The 19,999-nt window shown below is 41.0% G+C and overlaps 1 protein-coding gene across 1 annotated transcript in view; it reads right to left on the bottom strand.

Annotated features, from left to right (window-relative positions):
* Window positions 1–14,187, bottom strand: part of LOC127656818 (proton-coupled folate transporter-like) — a 48,284-nt gene extending 34,097 nt beyond the window's left edge. Inside the window, exons 1-3 of the mRNA XM_052145296.1 lie at window positions 13,913–14,187; window positions 8,755–9,502; window positions 6,233–6,330 (exon numbers count right to left, since the gene is read on the bottom strand). Of these exons, the coding sequence (XP_052001256.1) occupies window positions 6,233–6,330; window positions 8,755–9,502; window positions 13,913–14,029 (963 nt within the window). The 5' untranslated portion in view covers window positions 14,030–14,187. The remainder of the gene's footprint in view (window positions 1–6,232; window positions 6,331–8,754; window positions 9,503–13,912) is intronic.
* Window positions 14,188–19,999: the final 5,812 nt, after the last annotated feature.

A 19,999-nucleotide genomic window follows, 5' to 3' on the forward strand; every position in this document is an offset into this window, starting at 1 on the left:
CCTCCCCTCCCACAGTGGTGACTCCCCAGTCATCCATGGTGCTTCCTGTCGCGCCAGCCCCACCTGTCAGCGAGTCCATCCCCACGCCAGTCGCCCCCCATGAGCCAGCGCGTTCCACTTCATCTGCCCGGAGGAGGAAGAGGAGACGGGCTTCCGCCTCCCAGCCCACGCCTGTCACTGTGAGCGAGACTGCGCCCACGTCAGCCACAGTCAGCGAGCCTGAGCCCTCGTCAGCCACGGTCAGCGAGCCTGAGCCCTCGTCAGCCACGGTCAGCGAGCCTGAGCCCCCTTCAGCCACGGTCAACCAGCCTGAGCCCTTAGGCCCCGATGTCCCTGAGCCAGCGCCTGTAGCCTCGACCGTCCCTGAGCCAGCGCCAGTAGCCGTGACCGTCCTAGAGCCAGCGCCCCTCGAGTCTTCCAGGGCTCCTCCTCCCGAGCCTCCTAGGGCTCCGCCTCTCAAGTCTCTCGAGTCTTCCAGTGCTCCTCCTCCCGAGCCTCCTAGGGCTCCGCCTCTCAAGTCTCCCGAGCCTCCCAGGGCTCCGCCCCTCGAGTCTTCCAGGGCTCCTCTCGAGCCTCCCAGGGCTCCGCCCATCAAGTCTCTTGAGCCTCCCAGGGCTCTGCCTCTCGAGCCTCCCAGGGCTCTGCCTCTCGAGCCTCCCAGGGCTCCGCCCCTCAAGCCTCTCGAGCCTCCCAGGGCTCCGCCCCTCAAGCCTCTCGAGCCTCCCAGGGCTCCGCCTCTCAAGCCTCTCTGGCCTTCCAGGGCTCCGCCTCTCAAGCCTCTCGGGTCTTCCACGGCCCTTCTCCCCGAGCCTCCTACGGCTCCGCCTCTCGAGCCTCCTACGGCTCCGCCTCTCGATTGGTGTTCCCTTGATTGTTTCTTCCAGGTGTCCCTCATTCTCTTGTTTGTTCCTTGTGTATTTAAACCCTGTTTGTTCCTCCATTCCCTTGTCGGTCATTGTTGATTGTATCGTTTCATGTCATGCCTTTGCCCATGTTTTCCAGCCCTTCGTGGATTTTGTACCAGCTTTGTGTTCTTTTGTGTTAGAGTTAATTTTTCCCATCGTGGACTTTTCTTTGTGTTTGCTTACTTGTCATTTTTGTTAATAAACCGCATGTGGATCCAAACCAGCCTTCTCCTGCTTCCCAATTCATAACAACATGATTTAAGTGTTATAAAATCGCTTCCTAACCATATCGGTGTAAAGTTATTTCCAATTTGACAACTTCGTTGCCATGATGAAGTAACGTCGTAAACCCTAAAACGACTGTAAAATCAACTATTTGAACAACTTTACAGCTCAAATAATATACAAGTTTTAAAAGAATGAATGCGCTTTTTTAAAATTATAAGATTCTAATTTCTTCTTTTAAACTGTCTGCAAATTGACCCATTCACTTCCATTGTAAGTGCCTCACTGTAACCTCGAAGTAAAGGAGGAACGAGCCGAAATAATTTGCACTGTTTTTTAATTGTTTTTTTAATTAAACTGAAATCTTTCAGCGTTTTGCACATGAAAGACACTGTGTCAAACTGTTAAACACAGTTCAAAACACCATTCTAAAAACCTGTTTCAAGACACCTGCATTTTGTTCCTTCCCATCTAGCTTCCTTTTTAAATACAGGAGTGCGCATCTTTTGGAAGGCCCTTTAAATATGCAGCACAAGGTATGAGACAATTTACCTTTATACAGTCTAACAAGTAAAGGATAGTACACTGTTAGCATGCTAAATAAAGTGCAGCTAAAATATCGAAACTAAAAATTATATAGGCCATATATAAGAAAATATTAACATAAACTAGTCAACCTCATGACTAGTCAACCATCGTGACCCATCCCTAATCTGTTGCCTTCTGCGTTCTCTTTTTATTTAAAAAAAAAAAAAAGTTACTTTTTATTTAATTGACTCTTTCAATTGCAGTTAATTAAAACTTTTTTTAGTCCTGTGTAATTGGATGATGGCCCTCCAGCTTACATCCCCTGCTGACAGAGTGCATAATAGGTTCTATCAGAATCTATGACTTCAGCTTCCACACAAAAGGCAGCAGAACGATTGGAACCCCAGTGGTGCATCATGGTATAAATGGAGAGCCATCAACTCTTTTATCAGGAAAGGTGCTTCTTAATTGGCAGTCTTTGTTTAAGTGTCACTCTAAGACTTGGAATCGATCTGTTCGCATCGGTAAGAGGCAGTGTTCCCCATGATAGACAGCTAAAACAAAGCTGCCTTTCCCTGTTGCTATACAGACAGCTGCAAACTGCAAACCTATTCTGCTAATGCCATGGCCAAGGAATTGTACAACACTTTTTCAGAAGGATAATCAATAATACAACCCATAATTTCCATTGTTGTAAAGGTGAAGTATGTAATTCTTGTACCATTGGTGTCACAACAGGTTTCCTGAACAGCCTGCTGAAAAACCAACCTAAATTACCAAGGTAGTCATCTGGTCTCCCTTACAAAAAATCTAGAATTCTAGCAAATTAGTCGCCAACTTGCCACAAATTTGCAGCAAATTCACCACTCGTTATTTTCACATGCAAACGAGCTTGTGATTCGCCACAAATGTTTGCCAGTAGTTTGCAGCTCTTCACCGGTAGTGGTCAACCTGCAGCAAACCTTTGGCAACAATGAAAATGATCGCAAACCCAATAAAACCCAAACAACAAAACAAAACCCATCAAAGCAGAAGTAATTTTGTTTGCCTCCAAGTGGTGCTTGAATGTTTTTAACAGCACTATCTGAGTGACATAATCTAGATCTCGTGATGATCATTTACTCATCTGACTTATACTTACAATCATAAAGACTGGAACTTTGCTGACACAGTCCATATTAACCTACTTTTGATTTTATACAAATGTGCACTTGTATACATCTTGGTGGCATAGCCTATTACTGTACCCCTTATGTCGTGGAGCTTGACATGTTGCAGAATGGAGCTGAATGGCTTGATGCTGATATTCTTGAATTCAAAAGGTTTTAAAATTTAAACCTGGAGTTTTTTTTTGTTATTTTTAATTACTTTTTTTAACAATGTTACAGGAATATTGGGTTCGATTCAAGTTAAGCTCAATCGAAGGCATTTGTGGCATAATGTTGATAACCAAAACAAATCTTTTTGACTCGTTCCTCCTTTTCTTTAAAGGGATTGTTCACCCAAAAATGAAAATTCTCTCACCATTTACGCAAACCTCATCCAATCCTAGATGTGTATGACTTTCTTTCTTCTGCTGAACACAAATTAAGATTTTAAGAAGAATATTTCAGTTCTGTAGTACCATGGTGACCAGAACTTTGAAGCTCCATAAATCACATAAAGGCAGCATAAACATAATCCATGTCTTCAGAAGCGATATGATAGGAGTGGGTGAGAAACAGATAAATATTTAAGTTCTTTTTAATATATATATTTTTGGAGCTTCAAAGTCTAGCTTCCTTTCACTTGCATTGAAAGGGCCTACAGAGTAGAACTATTCTTGAGATCTTTGTTTGTGTTCAGCAGAAGATAGAAAGTCATAAATATCTGTAATGGCTTGAGGGTGAGTAAATTATAAGAGAAATTTCATTTTTGGGTGAACTATCTCTTTAAAAAAATCAAAAATAGAGGTTACAGTGAGGCACTTACAATGGAAATAAATTTGGCTAATTGTTGTAGGGTAGAAAGGCAGAAATCTGAAGCTTATAATTGTATAAAAGGACTTCCTTTGACTTCTGTTAAAACCTGTGTTATTTGAGCTGTAAGGTCATTTAAATCATAGTTTTTGTTGTAGTTTTATGGTTTACAGCGTTATACCGTCAAGGCAATGAAGTTGTAAAATTGGCCATAACTTTACACAGAAAAGGTTAGTAAGCGATTTTATTAAACTCTAAAATCATGCTAACACACATATTGTTTACATATTGTGGCTATACTTTTAAAGCAGCGAGTATTATAATGCTTATGGGTTGGCCCCATTCACTTCTATTGTAAGTGCCTCACTGGAACCCAGATTTTTGCTTTTTTAAATAAAAGGAGGGACAAGTCGAAATACATTTTTGTGGTAATATATAGGCTATTATGCCACAAATGCTGTCAGTTGTGCTTACCATACTGAACACTGAAAATTCCTTTAAAATTATTTCCTCAATCCCAGCCTTATATGCCAAAATAACTATGGTTAAGCACTTTGAATCTGTGGCACTATCAATTATGATATCAGAAAAAGCCAATAGTCCATAAATTATATTGAAAAAATATACATATTGGCCACGTTCACACAGTAAGTGTTTGGGATTGACAACCGCATATACCACACTTTAACAGGTATGAACCTTGAAATTGTTCATACAACAGCTTAGAGTAGTGGCTCCAATACTGTCTAACAACCGAAGTCAAGCCTGTATTCTAACCATTGAAACCATAGTGACAGTGACTAAAGTAAATATCAAAGATGGTTGCATCCATAACACCAGCAAATCTTATCACAATTGATGCCGCGTTATTAAATAAACAAGTCTAATCAAGGTGCAAGTTCATGTATCAAATCTTAATGAACCAACAGGCAGTGTTGAGCGCAGCATTTGTGTAGTGCTGCTCACGCCCAGACTGTGAAACTGATGGGCTCCATTGGAAGACAGAATCAGGATCTTTGGATGACACAGAGCTCATGTCTCCGTCTCCATGAGTAACTGAAATGTAATGTCAAGATGTGTGTGTGTGCAGTAAGACGGACTTACACATTTAATGATATGACAGACAATTCTTTTTCCATTGCGGTTCTGTTCACACAGCACAGGTTTTCTGAAAATGTGCTTGCGAGTCCTTCAAATTCATGGGTGTCAGTTTGATTACAGAATGCGGTTGTCACTCTCATAAATAACCAAACTGTGTGTGAACTCAACCATATGAAGCACTCAAATACAGTACTGACAACTGGCTGACTTACATGGTGCCCTAGGGAAGTTCGACGTGACCCCCTTAACTACCCAACTTAGAACTCTGAAGCTACAAAAATCACATAAAAACAGCATAATAGTAGTCAATAAGACTCCAGTGGTTAAATCCATGTCTTCAGGAGTGATATAATAGGTGTTGGTGAGAAACAGATCAATATTTAAGTAATGTTTTTACTCTATATCTCCACTTTCACATCTTAAAGTCACATGTGATGCCTGTTAAGTTTTCTTTTTCAGATCTGAAAGTGTAAGTGGAGATTTAGAGTAAAAAGGGATTATCGATCTCACCCACACCTATCATATCACTTCTAAAGACAGATTTAACCACTGGAGTCTTATGGATTACATTTATGCTGCCTTAATGTGCTTTTTGGAGCTTCAAGGTTCTGGCCAACATATATATATATATATATATATATATATATATATATATATATATATATATACAGAATTTCAATTGCTCAATGAAATTATAGAGTCAATAAATAATGAAAATGGCAGAATACATACAGATTGCTACTTGTGCTATTATTCTTAATTTCTCATTTCAAATTTAACCCTCCTCTTCTAGTTTTCATTGATATAAAACTCATCAATGACTTTGTCAAATCTGCTCAGCAATCTTATTTTACAAACGTATTTTCTCGATACTGTGGATATTGTGGATACCGTGTCACGGTGTACCTGTACCGCCGATTAGGGTTATCTTCTGTTTGTTCAGAATGTAAGAATGCATTATGAACATCTATAATCCTAAACATTTAGAGCCTTTTAGGCTGAGTAGCCTGTCACAAACAACTCAGGGCACCTTTCTCCATCGCGATTTTGTGTGCTCTGTGCGGGGGGTGGGGTGGCATGATTTGGGGCACTTCTCTCCCATCATGATCTTGCGAGCTCGGGGCAGGGGCGATCGATCAGGTACTCTGTCGTGCCGCCCCAGTAAACGTTGCCGCCCTAGGCGCCTGCCTATATCGCCTATGCCAGGATCTGTATTCTGTATTCTGCTGCTATGTGAATGTGGTCTTATAGTAATGAATCTTCCAACACACATTGTGTTTGACCTGTGCTCAGCTGTACATGCTAGCAGAGAAGAGAATTATATGAAAAGATGACAAAATTAAACAGCAGTGTCCAGTCGATGGCCATACTGCTGGGTCACTGCTGTTTGCAGGCAGAGAGGCTGAAATTGAAATATCTAGTGGTATTTCAAGGACATCCACTGATCTCCATTCTGATTAAGGGGAAAGACATGAGTCATCAGAGAAAGCATTACTGCATTAAACAACCACTTACAAAAAACAGCATCCTTGCAGAGTTAAATACCCCAAACAGGGCGGTTGTAAACTCTCTGGGCTCATACTTCAAATACAGCAGCAGGATGGACTGATCCCCTGGGGAGACATATCCACATAAAAGCACACATTATTTATGTCCTCTCTCTCTCTCTCTCTCTGCACTTCTTTTTTTGGCACAACTTTCAAAGCGCAGTGTTTTTAAAGCAATATAGAGTGAAGTTCATGTGTAATATTAGATGATGGGGCATTAATTATGCACCTATATAAATAACGACAGTTAAATTAGGCAAAATTAAAGAGGCAACAATATAAGACCAGTAATAACTCATTTTAAAGATGTGTGGTTTTATTGTTAAAAATATGTTCTTCTATCCCAAATTAATTTGGTTTGACAATAAATAAGAAAGCTATTTGTAGTGTGATCTAGCAGAAAACTGTAATCACTGTGTCTCTGTGGCATTATCAAATATTACTCTGTTGGAGTTTTCTGTCCAGAGCAACACTGCATCTCTCAACCAATGGTGTGAGTTTAGGGTGGGACTATCTGTTTGTTCAACCAATGGCAGGTAGGGGGCGTGTTCAGGAAAGCTGCTTGAAAACAATCATGACTTTTGCAATTACGTTGTGTGCCGCTAGCAGTGCATAAAATATCCACTTCGATTTTTATACTGCCAGAGATGGCACAGTGTATACAGTTTTGGGGAAATCTATACGAATGACTTACTTAGATGTCTCTGCATATTAAGCTGGGATAGAAGAAAGTATTTAAACAGAAAAAGTTCACATTTCAGCATTAAGAATGTATTAAACTTGATACAGTTTTAATTTTTCCTCTTTCACTTTCTGTCTCGTACTCTCTCATAGGACAATACTCAGATTGAGAGCTTTAAAAACTCCCAGCAGAGGCTTAGTAGCAGTATTATCAACATACACAGCTGGCACAGCTGAGGGGCGCATATTAGCCATACTGATATTTCATCAAAGTCAGACCTCTCTGAAAGTCAGAAAAAAGATTGGTAACTTAAAAACGGCTCCATTAAAGCTTTAAAAAACAATGTTTATCCCCTGCTACAGTAACTGTACAAAATATTGAATGTACTTTAAAGTAATATTTTAATTCTTATAGAAGTCTGTATGAGTGAATCTTACAGAACCTTTCAAGAACATGTCCATATCAAATTTCACCTACAAATCATATTTACGTCAAATATTTAGCATTTAAGAAAAAGAAGGAAGTGTTACCATATTTTTTGCATTGTCACATTATTTTCATGACAATTCAATATAAATAATGATAAATATAAATGTATACATCATGGTAATATTGTTTGTACTGCCTTCATGCTGTTTTAAATAAAATAATCATTGTATTACTGTCATTTTTAGAGAAATACTCTAAAACTACTGTTTGAAATCAATGATAATCTAATGACACATCCGGAAGTATTACGGTAATAAGCGTTTGGGAGGAAAATGTGCTTAGTTATCATGATAATAAAATTGGTTCTTTATTTTCCAAAAATTGGTCTTCATATTCTTTATGCAAAATGTAATTTCTAATTTTCTTCTCTTTTGAAGTAAAACATAACATGGACATGTTCTATACAGGTTTTATGGGATGCAACTTATGCAATGCAATGAATGTACAGTACACTCAGTGAGCACTTTATTGAGTACACCTGTACACCTACGTATTCCTGTGATTATCAAATCAGCCAATCGTGTGGCAGCAGTGCAATGTAAAAAATCATGCAGATATGGGTCAGCAGCTTCGGTTAATGTTCACATCAACCATCAGTAGACCACATCGGGTTCCTCTTCTATTAGCCAATTACAGAAAGCTGAGGCAGCAGTGGGCCTACCATCTGTTTAACTCCTCAGATATAGAGATTCATCAGACCAGGCTATGGTTTTCCAGTCCTTAACTGTCCAGTTTTGATGATCCTCTGCCCACTGCAACCTCAGCTTTCAGTTCATTGCTGACAGAAGTGGAATATGATTTGGTCTTCTACTCTTGTAGCCCATCCACCTCATGGTGCGAGGTGTTGTGCATTCTGAGATGCTACTCTGCTCACAATTGTCTAGACTGGTTATCTGAGTTACCGTAGCCTTTCTGTCAGTTTGAACCAGTCTGGCCATTCTCTGTTGACCTCTCTCATCAACAAGGCATTTCTGTTGGCACAACTGCTGCTCACTGGATGTTTTGTGTTTTTGGCACCATTCAGAGTAAACTCTAGACTCTGTTGTGTGTGAAAATCCCAGGAGATCAGCAGTAACAGAAATCTTCAAACCAACCCATCTGGCACCAAAAATCATACAACGGTCGAAATCCCTGAGTTACATTTTTTTCCCCATTCTGATGTGAACAATAACAGGAGCTGCTGACCCGTGTATGCCTGATTTTATGCATTGCTCTGCCGCCACATGATTTGCTGATTAGATAATAGCATGAATAAATATCTGTAAAGGTGTTCCTAATGAAGAGGTCGGTGAGTGTATACTGTATGAGTGTGTACAGACCAACAGCCACCAGGTTATTTATGAAGGTGCAGAGAATGAGAAAGTGCAATTTCAGTCTCTCCTGTCCTGGCCTCCTCTTGAATACTGCTTTGAAAGACATCTTGGCATACTTCACGATAAACATCCGAGAGTGGTCTTCTTGAGCATCTTGCTCAACTGTATCCTCTTTAGAGGGAGCAGTACATTTAATTTTCACTGACATAGGGTCTCTCAGCCATAGCGCAATATAAGTCAGTACCAGGACATGGCAGCCAATGTAGGCCCCGAATGCTGCCTTGAGCCCAAACTCTTGCTCCAGGAATCCACCTAGTAGGAAGCCTACCATCCCCCCAACGAAGATCATTGATTCAGCCACTGCCATACGTAATGTTCGAATGGAGCTGGAACCCATTGTTAAGTCAGCCAGATAGCTGAAGGAGCTGAGGAATATGGAAACATGGCCACCGGTCAGGCCTGTGAGGGCGGCAGCCATCAGGATCCAGTAAATATTTATGTTTTCCATCAGGTCTATAGCCAGTAACAAGCCCCCACTCAGCAAGGATAGCAATGAAGGCAATGCCATGACCAACCGGCGGCCAGCACGGTCAGACCAGGCGCCCAGCAGTATAGCTGGAGGAATGGAGACCAAACTGAGTGTGGCGCTGAAGAGAATCAGGATGTAGGATGCTTTCGCCTGGACCTCCTCGTCCCCTTTGTGGTGCCCTGGATCACTGCAGATTGTGTCATTCTTGAGTAATTCACGACAAACCTAAAAAGAACAAAAGTATAGGTAATTGACCCTTTGCTTAGATAGATAGATAGATAGATAGATAGAGATAGATAGATAGATAGATAGATAGATAGATAGATAGATAGATAGATAGATAGATAGATAGATAGATAGATAGATAGACGAACATTATAGATAAGAGTGCACCCTACGCAACAAATCCTAATGGTTTTACACAATATGCACAGCAGTGTTCGAATTGAGGTGGCACGGGGGACTCCGGGACCCCCCATTAGAGTTAAGGGACCTCCCATAAGGCCAAAAACTATTTGCTCTGACTCAATTCAAACACTAATGCATAGTGAGCTAGTAAAGAACCTATTGAATGTGTGAAAAAGTTCATTGTTTTTCCCTGATCTCCTGGCTGCCACCCAATCAACATTACCCTTTTTTGGGGTGCTTTGAGAACTGATTTAAGGGTTCTTTCTCCTATCTCTGATGTTATAAAGTAAAAGTTGCTTTGAGGATTTTTATACTTCTCTCATTTTTGTTCAGTGTCAGTAATGATGCTCTAAATTAGAGTTGGGGTACTCTAGCTCGGCCTCGGACTCGAGTTCTAGTCAAGAGTCCATTTTTAATGGACTGCGACTTGTCACAGACCCGGAAGCGTGGAGTCCAACCGAGTCCACGGCATTTGAGTTCTGAAGCAATTAACAAAATTAATTACAAAAATTACGAAACAGAAATAAATGGACACTTTGTCTGCAAGCAGTTGTAGCACCCCCTGATGTCGTAGACACGGCCAAAGTCTGTTTCACCGTGTTGAGCAAACATACCTGCAGAACAGCACCAATATGCTTAAATGTTACTTTGCAGACTGCTGTATTACACTGATTACAGAACATAAACACATAAAAACAGGTATGCAGCCAATTTACTAGAAACCATACAACAATTTCTAATGGCACGGTACTTGATAACTGGTAAAATCGCACTCAGCGGTTGTGCAGCCAAGACGGTGCTCGCATCGCGGTTTCATCGTGCTTAAGAACTTCTTAAAGTCAAGTCACCCACAACATGTCTCACAGTTTACTAAACCATCATATCAAAATAAAAATTCAGAAAAATATTATTAATATTGGGCTATTAAGTGTTTTTAGATATATCCACACATGTAGGCATCTGTAGTCTCTTGTGGTCCTTGATGAATTAACTGTAACTATTTAAATAGTCAGACATTTGTTTTTATTACTAAAGCAGACTGTAACTCTGAAAAACAGATAAACAGCACCTAATTATTATTATTATTTTTAAAAGCATTGACAAGCTGCTTAAATACGATCTTTTACAGTTTTGTATTCCATTGTAAGTGCCTCACTGTAACACAGATTTAATTTTTTTTAAAGAAAAGGAGGGACAAGTCAAAATGTATTTTTGTGATAATCAATATCATGCTACAGATGCTGCTGATTGAGCTTTCACTTTCTTTAGTCTATGTTTGAGTGGAGGGAAAAAAGCAACAAATGACTGAAATGTCAACAGAAAGCAATAAGAATTGTGTTGAAGGTCAGGTTTGTCTTCATACACCTAAAGTATGTGTTTTCATTCTGAAACCACTTTGAAGTTTGTTCAGCAGGAAACTAATCATTAAATACAGAGTTTTTTTTTTGTTAAATTTATATTGACAATTTTGTTTTCTTAGTTATGAAATTTAAAATAATCTTAAAATATTGATGTAGAGTTTACAGACTCGACTGTGACTCGGCCTGTTATTGACTCGTCTTGAGTCCGACTCTGCCCCGACTCGTTTGTTTAAAGACTTGGACTCGACTCGGACTCGACTAAGGTGGACTCTAACCCAACACTATTCTAAAGCATTATGAGAATGATGCAGAGACGAGTACTAAATTATTGCACTGGAGGATGCCCTCAGTTATTGAAAGAACAAGCCTTGTGAATGCTCACGAAAGGCAACCTCACAAATATGATGATATCAAGGAGTAAATGGCTAGAATCGAGGCCATTAAGAGTGGCATACATGAGCACTTTACAATAAATGATTGGGCCCTCTTTAATCTTTGAACAGTTTTCACTGCGTGGAGTTGTGCTCATTCAGATGATATATTCATCCACAATTTTCTGAGAGCTGTTGCAAGTCGAGCACAGAGTTCATTGGAAGGGTATGAGAATTTAAAGGAGAGAGAGGAAAGGAAGGCCACTCACTCAAAATAAAATGCAATATGACAAGAGCAGGAACTAATAACAGCTGCATGTTTTGGTGAGTAAAATTCTGCCAAGCTAATGCATAAATACACAAGATTATTTATATTCAGGGAAATATCTTGACACATATTTTTTCTTCTGTTTTTAACCAACTTTTGTATTATTAACATAAATTGAAACTATTATACTTAAGATTACAGCGCAAAATTTATAATTTATAGCAGCAAAAAAACATACTTTGTCTATCTGTTTCTTTATTTTTTTACTGCATTTTTAACCAACTACTTTACTTCAAGTTGTAATTATTATAATTAATATAACAATGCAAAAATACTTTTGGTATTATTATTTAAAAGGGACTGCGCAAAAACAAACTTTAGGTATCTCTGTTCCGAAATCCCTCTCAGTGTCTGGCATCCATTTACATTTTACATTTACACATTTGGCAGACACTTTTTTCCAAAGCAACTTACAGAGCCCTTATTACAGGGACAATTCCCCCAGAGCAATCTGGAGTTAAGTGCCTTGCTCAAGGACACAATGGTGGTGGCTGTGGGGATTGAACCAGCGAACTTCTGATTACCAGTTATGTGCTTATACCACTACACCACCACCACTCCATTGACACTTTAAAAAAATTATGTAAAAATGAAACTAAATAATTAGATAACTGTATGGTAAGTTATTTTAACACATATGGTGAAAAAATACATTAAACAAAAAGTAAAACATTTAATTACTGTATCATTTACAGTGAAAATAAATATTATATTTAACAAAATGAGTCACCTTATGGTTTATAGTGGCAATTGGTTATATTTTATTTGAGGTCTCCTATCCCAACATTCTCCGATCCCAGCTTAATATCCAGAGACCACACTATAAATAAGTCATTTGTATTTTGATTTCGCACATTCAAAATACACTGTTTGTTTGAGCATCCCTACCAGGGGCGTGTGTTCTGTACAACTATGTAACTCACTGTTTAACCACCACAGTATGACGCATCTTTGGAAAATTAGGTACTCATGACTGTTTCCAGAAACCGTAGTAACTCGAAGTCGCACCATCCATCGCTCGAACCACATTGGTTCAACAATAAATAGCTGTCTTTAATGACGTTACATATGTGGATGAGTAATAACTTTTGAGGATATCAAATTATAATAGCTCATTAACACTTATTTTAGAAAGCTGTTTAATGCATGATAGATGCTGAAGACACGAAAGCTGTGAATGTAAATGTACATGTGACAGATATGAATGCAATAGTTGGGTTTCCCTATACGTCAGACTTTGGGGTTCCCTTGATACACTTGAGCAAATACTCACAAGCGCACTGTTGAAAAACATATTAGGAATGTAAGCGCAGCGTAGTTCTAGCGGGAAGACTAAGCAGCTGTACATCATCACATCATTAGCTGGGTAACCCCTAGTCAATCGCATGTAAGCCATTGCTTTATAATCCCGCTCACAATCTATCACATTGCTGTTTCAGTGTGCTAACACGGCAACCTCCACCACCACCACCAGTTGAGCCCCTACGCCAAAGAGAGACATTACTTTTCTGTTTTACATTTCACCAAATAAATGTCATCTTAAACCTCACTCAAGCCTGCGTGTCTTCCCGATAGAACTTCACTTATGCATTAACATGGGCTAACAATGCTTTTGGGAAACACACCCCAGCCCGACATAGCAACAATGACTCAAGCAATGGCTTGAGTCTGTTGCAGGACAGAGGAGGAGATAGTGTTTTGGTGACGCTAGTACCGCAGAAATAACACACAAAGATATTGAATGATCTCAACCATGGCCAACATTTAAGTTTAGCAATACAAGAGAGACTAATGACTGTCATCGATTCTTTAATCCACTGCATGAGTGATAGCAGCTTCTGCTGTTTTGCACTAGGACTGTCATGGCCAGTTCGGCATGATTAATGCCTGCTGTAGTTTTGGGTTTTGAGTACATCTTCAGCTCGAATGCTATTCTCCAAGCGCTCCATGGTTCTGCTATGGGCATTTCCGTTTTGTGTACTAGATTTGTACCCTGCTGACCTGTTTTTTAGGGCAAAGAACAAAGCGCTGACTCCCTCGGACAAACTTGATTAATGCCTCTCCCTTTCACTTGCTCTCTCTTTTCAGTATTTTTTGTTTGTGTTCTTTCAAAACCAACTGTTGTGATTCTGATGTGCCAAAAGCACTGAAGGACCAGCTTTCTTACCTTTGTGATTATCATCTGTTGATATGCAGGTGTCACGATGAAAGTGCTGGTCATGTAGACAAAAATCACCGGCTCCACTGTTACAACTCTCCTTAGTTTCTCTTTCCATGTCGACATATTCAGGTTTACAGTGACGGTTACAGAAAAAAAGAAGGAAATGGGAACTCAACACTTATTATTACACCAGTGCTAGATCAAACCCATGTCAACCGTCCATAATGTCTTAACATAAATATTGAACGAGGAAAATCTGTTTTCTTGTCAAAGAACACTCTCTGGGGTTAGTCACATGCGTGTCAGCTGGAACATGAAAAAACTGTCTGTCTCAACATTCTCTTATCAGCAATTGCTGTACAGTACTTTCGTGGTTGTAAAAGTGGCTTGGACTTTATTTGTCTTATGGTCACATCCCCCACATATTCAGACTTCTCCAGTGAAACCAAAGAGTTGAGGACACTGCTCTGTACTGGAGTATGTGCTTTCAGAATGTCAACTTGCAAAACCCAAATAAAATGACTTCTGAATGGCTAACATTTGTAACAAACTATTTTATGGCAGCAAATAGGAAGGCACAAGAATTGACTATATTCATTCTCAGTGCCCTTTCACAGCTTTGTAATATTTAGCAAATTATAACATATAGGATTAAGACAGTGTAGAGCACTTAAGAGCAGCTGTACTAGTCAGGAATACTTTACTAAATTCATGTGTTTGGAAGATGTATTTATCTAAAGCAACCAGTATGCAGGGCATACATTTAATCAGTATATGTGTTCCCTGGGTATTGAACCCATGTTTTTGGTGTTGATAGCTCCACACTCCACCAGCTGAGCTATGGGACCACTACAACAAAAGTAAATCAACATGGAACAAGCTGATAAGTAACCCATTTTACAGTATCGTGTTATGCAATATCAGTGGCCAAACAACAACAACAACAACAACAACAACAAAAGTGCAAAAATCTAGAAAGCCTTAAACATGATACCTGAAACTTTTTTATACCATGCATAGTGCTGCCTGTTCTTTCCAAACAATTCAACCTTAGTTTCATCGGTCCACATGAGATTTTCCCAGTAGCATTGTGGAGTGTCAAGGTGGTCTAACTTCAGGCAAACTTCTTTGTGGTGTCCTGCTATGGACACCATGCCTGTTTAATGTTTTCCGTATAGTAGACTCATAAACAGAGATGTTAACCAGTTACAGTGGTTCCTTTAAATCTTTAGCTGTCACTCTAAGGTTCTTTTTTAAGTCATTGCGCATTCTGCGGTGTGCCCTTTGAGTCACCTTGGCTGAACAGCCAATTCTAGGGAGAGTAGCTACAGTACTAAATTATCTGCATTTTTAAACAATTTTTTAAAATGTGGACAGATGAATATCTAAGCTCTTCGAGATAACTTTGAAACCCTTTCCAGATTTATGGAAAGCAACAATTCTTAATGGTAGGTTTTCTGAGATCTCTTTTTCTGCGAGGCATGGTCCACGTCAGCGGATGCTTCTTGTGAACTGTTTGAGTGCTTTTTATAAGTCAAAGTAGCTCTAACCCACACCTCCAATCTAGTTTCATTAATTGAACACCATGTTTGCCAACTCCTGACTCTAATTAGCTTTTGTTGACATCATTAGCCTAGGGTTTCACATTGTTTTTCCAACCAACATTGTGAATATTTGAATGATGTATTCAATATGTACAAGACCAATACAATAATTTGTATGTTATTAATTAAAACAGATTGTGTTTGTTCATTATTGTAACTTAGTTGAAGATCAAACCAGATTTGAAGACAAATGGATGCATAAATGCAGGTAATTCGAAAGGGTTTACTTTATATTGCCACTGATAATGTATTTTTTATTGTTCTATACACTTGTTTTAAGCAAAGGCCTAAACATAAATTATTTAATTTCCTGTTTTCTAAAAGCATTTTAGTACAGAGACCCCATTATTTTGCTCTAAGCACTGCAAAGCATTCTGCCACACAATCTCAGTATAAGAAGAAATTGCATCTCGTACACATTTCCCCAAGTCTTTTGAAGCCATGCGATCATTCTGGGTGATGAACAGACCAAAATATAGGTTGTTATTCTCAAATCAAATGATTGATCAACTCCCATAAACAATAAGCAAATCAAATATGGGGACACATCAATAATGTAAATAATGACACAATAACCAATGAGTTTTGATGTTCATGACGTGGTAAGGGTTAAAAAAAAAATACTTTTATTTTATTTTTCACAGAAGAAAGAAAGTGGGTTAGAGAGACATTAGGGTGAGCAAATAATGACAGAATTTTCATTTTTGGGTGAACCATTCCTTTAATAAAAAGTTCTGTATTGTAAGTACACTCTCTAGAAATGACCATTAACATACAATAGTCTTAGCTGGTTAATAGGCATTTTATATAGTACCGCTGTCTCCAAATTTGTTGTATTGATTGCACCTAAGATTCTTTCATGTCTTGTATGGACTATGTATGGAGAATAAGTGTGAATACATGAGGCGTGAAAAGGCAGCAGGCATGCAGTATTTGAATGAACCTTTTCTCACCTGGAGTATTGTCTCTCTCTCTCCAGAGGCCCTGATACTGTATCCACTGGGCAGATCTCAAATATTTACACAGGCAAGCAGGCTGAAGAGCCTTATTTGTGTGTAGCATTCTCATAGATCAGTATTCTCTCAATACTGTCCCTGCCCCTGTAATAACAATATTCATGAGTCTTGTATCGCTTGAAAAACACAAAGCTGTGAAATATGAAAGCGTTTTGTCATGTTGTGTGTATAATATGTGTATGCTGTATACATTCTGCACATACTGTAGCTACTGTACATTGTCCCAGGCCAACCTGTAAAATTTTGTTCCTGACCCCATGAATTTTGGTAACAACCCTGTATATAGTTAGATGATAAGGTGCACAGCAACTATTTTAACAAATTTATTTAAGCTCGGTTCCAAAACCTAACGAGCAGTTTACCTATATTTTTTAAGGCATCAAAGGCATGCTCGCAACCTGAAAGCTACTCCAAAAGATGGTAGGGGACAGTTGGGTAAAATGAGCCGTGGGTAAGTTGACCCACACCGTTTATCAAGGCAAATGTAAAAACAATTTGTCATGTGACCTTGTAAGCAGGAAGTACTGTATCCTGCTTACAAAGAACTATCTGCCTGTGAACAGAAGTGCATGGACAAAGAGGGAAGTGTGTTTTTTTGTATTGCTTTGTTTTGCAAAAAATTATGATTATTCTTTAATCATAAGAATGATTATGCTGACTTCTAAGATACCTCCTTTTATCCAAAATTAGCAAAATCTCATGTGTGTTAATTCCAAAACATATGCCGAAGTGAATTTTTTTTAATCCAAGTTGGTTTACAAGTCAAGGGAAATGTTAATTATACTGTATGTAGGCTATACAATAGGTGTGAGTGAGAAACAGATACATAGTTAAGGCCTTTCTTATTATCAATTCTTCTCCCTGCCCAGTAGATGGTGATATGCACAAAGAATGTGTATCTCCAAAAACATAATGAGAAGAATGTGAAAGTGAAAGTGGAGATTTATTGTATAAAAAAAAAAGGACTTCTCACCCACACCTATCATATCATTTCTGAAGATAAAGATTTAGCCACTGGAGTCATATGGTTTACTTTTATGCTGCCTTTATATGCTTTCTCGTCACAATTCTCTTTAATTTTATGGACCTACAGAGCTTAAATATTCTTCAAAAAATAATTTAAGCAGAAGAAAGAAAACATCTAGGGTACAGATGTAACCTCCGTTCCCTGATGGAGGGAACGAGACATTGTGTCGAAGAAGCGACACTAGCCTTTCGCATCTCTGATCTATGAGAAAAGGCCAATGAGAAATTGGCAGATAGAATTTGCATGTCCCGCCCCCGGACATACGTGTATAATGGGAGGGAAATACATCTGTTTCATTCAGGATTTTTTTGAAAACTGAATTGCATAAACGAGTCGAATGGTCTTGACCAGCGTGACGGATTGGGAAGAGAAAGCCACGCGTCCAAGCTCCGTGCTAGGGGCACTAAGGGGACGATTATTTTTGACGTACCCGGTGGGTCTTCGCAGCAGGGCGGAGTAGGTAATGCGCCGTCAGGAAGGGGTGCGGCAAAGTAAATAAATGTAACTGAAAATTCTCCTCCCAGCCCTGCACTGGGGGACAGAGTGGTCTGCTTACCAGCTCCGGAGCACACGTCTTGGTCCCTGGGTCGTCCTTCTCAGGAATGCTTGAGAGCCTTCTGGGTCCTCGAAGGGGTTCGTGAGACAGGGGGCGTGCGCCTCCTGCGGGGTGCTCGATGCCAGGGCTGAGAGCTGGGCCTGGGTTGAGACTGGACGCCCTCGGCTGGCAGACGGAGCATGGCCCGTGCTGGAGGTGCAGCGTGGCATGATGTGAGATATGGCCTCTGTCTGCTTTTTCTCCGCTGAGAACTGCTGGGCGGAAGTCCTCGAAGTCCTCGACGGTGTCGCCGAAAAGGTCGAACTGGGAGACAGGTGCATCGAGGAAGAGTGTTTTGTCCACTTCGCGCATCTCGACCATGTTCAGCCACAGATGACATTCCTGAACCACGAGAGTGGCCATCGCCTGTGACCTTCGTGGTCCTGAGGGCGAGGTCAGTCGTTGAGCGCAGTTCCTGCAGCACGTCGGGATCAGGACTACCTAAGTGCAGATTTTAAAGAGCCTTGGCCTGGTGGACTTGCAGGAGGGCCATGACATGCAGGGCGGAAGCAGCCTGTCCGGTGGCGCTGTAGGCTTTGGAGGTCAGTGAAGACATCATTCTACAGGCTTTGGAGGGGAGCACAGGACAACCCCGCCAGGTTGCGGCATTCTCGGGGCACAGGTGGATCGCAACCTCTCTGTCCACCTGGGGGACCGCCGTGTACCCGTGGGCTGCTCCGCCATCGAGGGTAGTGAGAGCGGATGAGCGAGAGGCACGAAGACGGGTGGAGAAGGGTGTCCTCCACGAACTCATTAGCTCATCATGCACTTCCGGGAAGAAAGTAACCGGGAGGGGGGGCGTGACTGTGAGCAGCGCGCAGACCCGAGGAACCAATCATCCAGCCGCGAAGGCTGTGGGGAGGACGGAGCGTTCCAGTCCAGCCCCACGCTGACGGTGGCCCGGGCAAGCATGTCGGACATCTGGGTGTCAACCTCAGACTGGCCAGCACGCCCAAAGGCAGCAGCCCAGTCGAGTCATCCCTGTCAGACGCCGGACCACTCTCCAATGCAGCAGCGAGCTCATCCGGCTCGGGGGGCTCAAGAGGATAGGCAGGCTGGCCGTGAGGTGAGCCACTGTTGCAAGTCAACGAGCGCGTTGGGGGCGGGTGAACCACCTGGGGACGTACCCGGCAAAACCGAGCCCGCTGCCATCCCCAAATCGCCTCCATCGCCAGCCAGGTCATCCTCAATCCCATGGGAAGAAGGAGCTACTCGGAGGACGTCTGGAGTGGCATTCTTTCTGAGGAAGGAAAGCCGCGACCGCAACGTTGCCATGGTCATGTTCTCGCAGTGAGAACATGAGCCATCCACAAACACTGTCTCTGTGTGATCGCTGCCCAGAAACATGAGACAGCGCCTGTGGCCGTCAGGAGCGGAGAGCACTCTACCGCATAAGGAACTAGGGGCGGAAGGGCATCTTTATAAAGACGCGTCCTGAAAAGGACGTTCAACGCCAGCTGTGTATATTGCTCTTTTAGAGAAAATAAATATTTTAGAGAAATAACTCGTTTACTGCGCTGTTGAAGCGCCTAGGGGCAAAACTGCACTGCCGTGCAGAGAAGGGAGGAAGCCGCTGATATGAGCTGTAGGTCCAACAGCAATCGTACTCAGAGATGGGAGGAACAGTGTGTGACTTGCAGCTCGCTGCATACACAACCAGTCGGCTCCAAATACATTTTCTGAACAAAACAGACGCATTTCCGTGGCGGGACATGCAAATTCTGTCTGCCAATTTCTCATTGGCCTTTTCTCATAGATCAGAGATGCGAAAGGCTCTCAAGAGAGACCCCTAGTGTCGCTTCTTCGACACAAATTTTTTTGTGTCGGGGAATCATACATATCTGGGATGGC

This window comes from Xyrauchen texanus, chromosome 16, assembly GCF_025860055.1.
Source record: "Xyrauchen texanus isolate HMW12.3.18 chromosome 16, RBS_HiC_50CHRs, whole genome shotgun sequence".
Lineage (NCBI taxonomy): Eukaryota > Metazoa > Chordata > Actinopteri > Cypriniformes > Catostomidae > Xyrauchen > Xyrauchen texanus.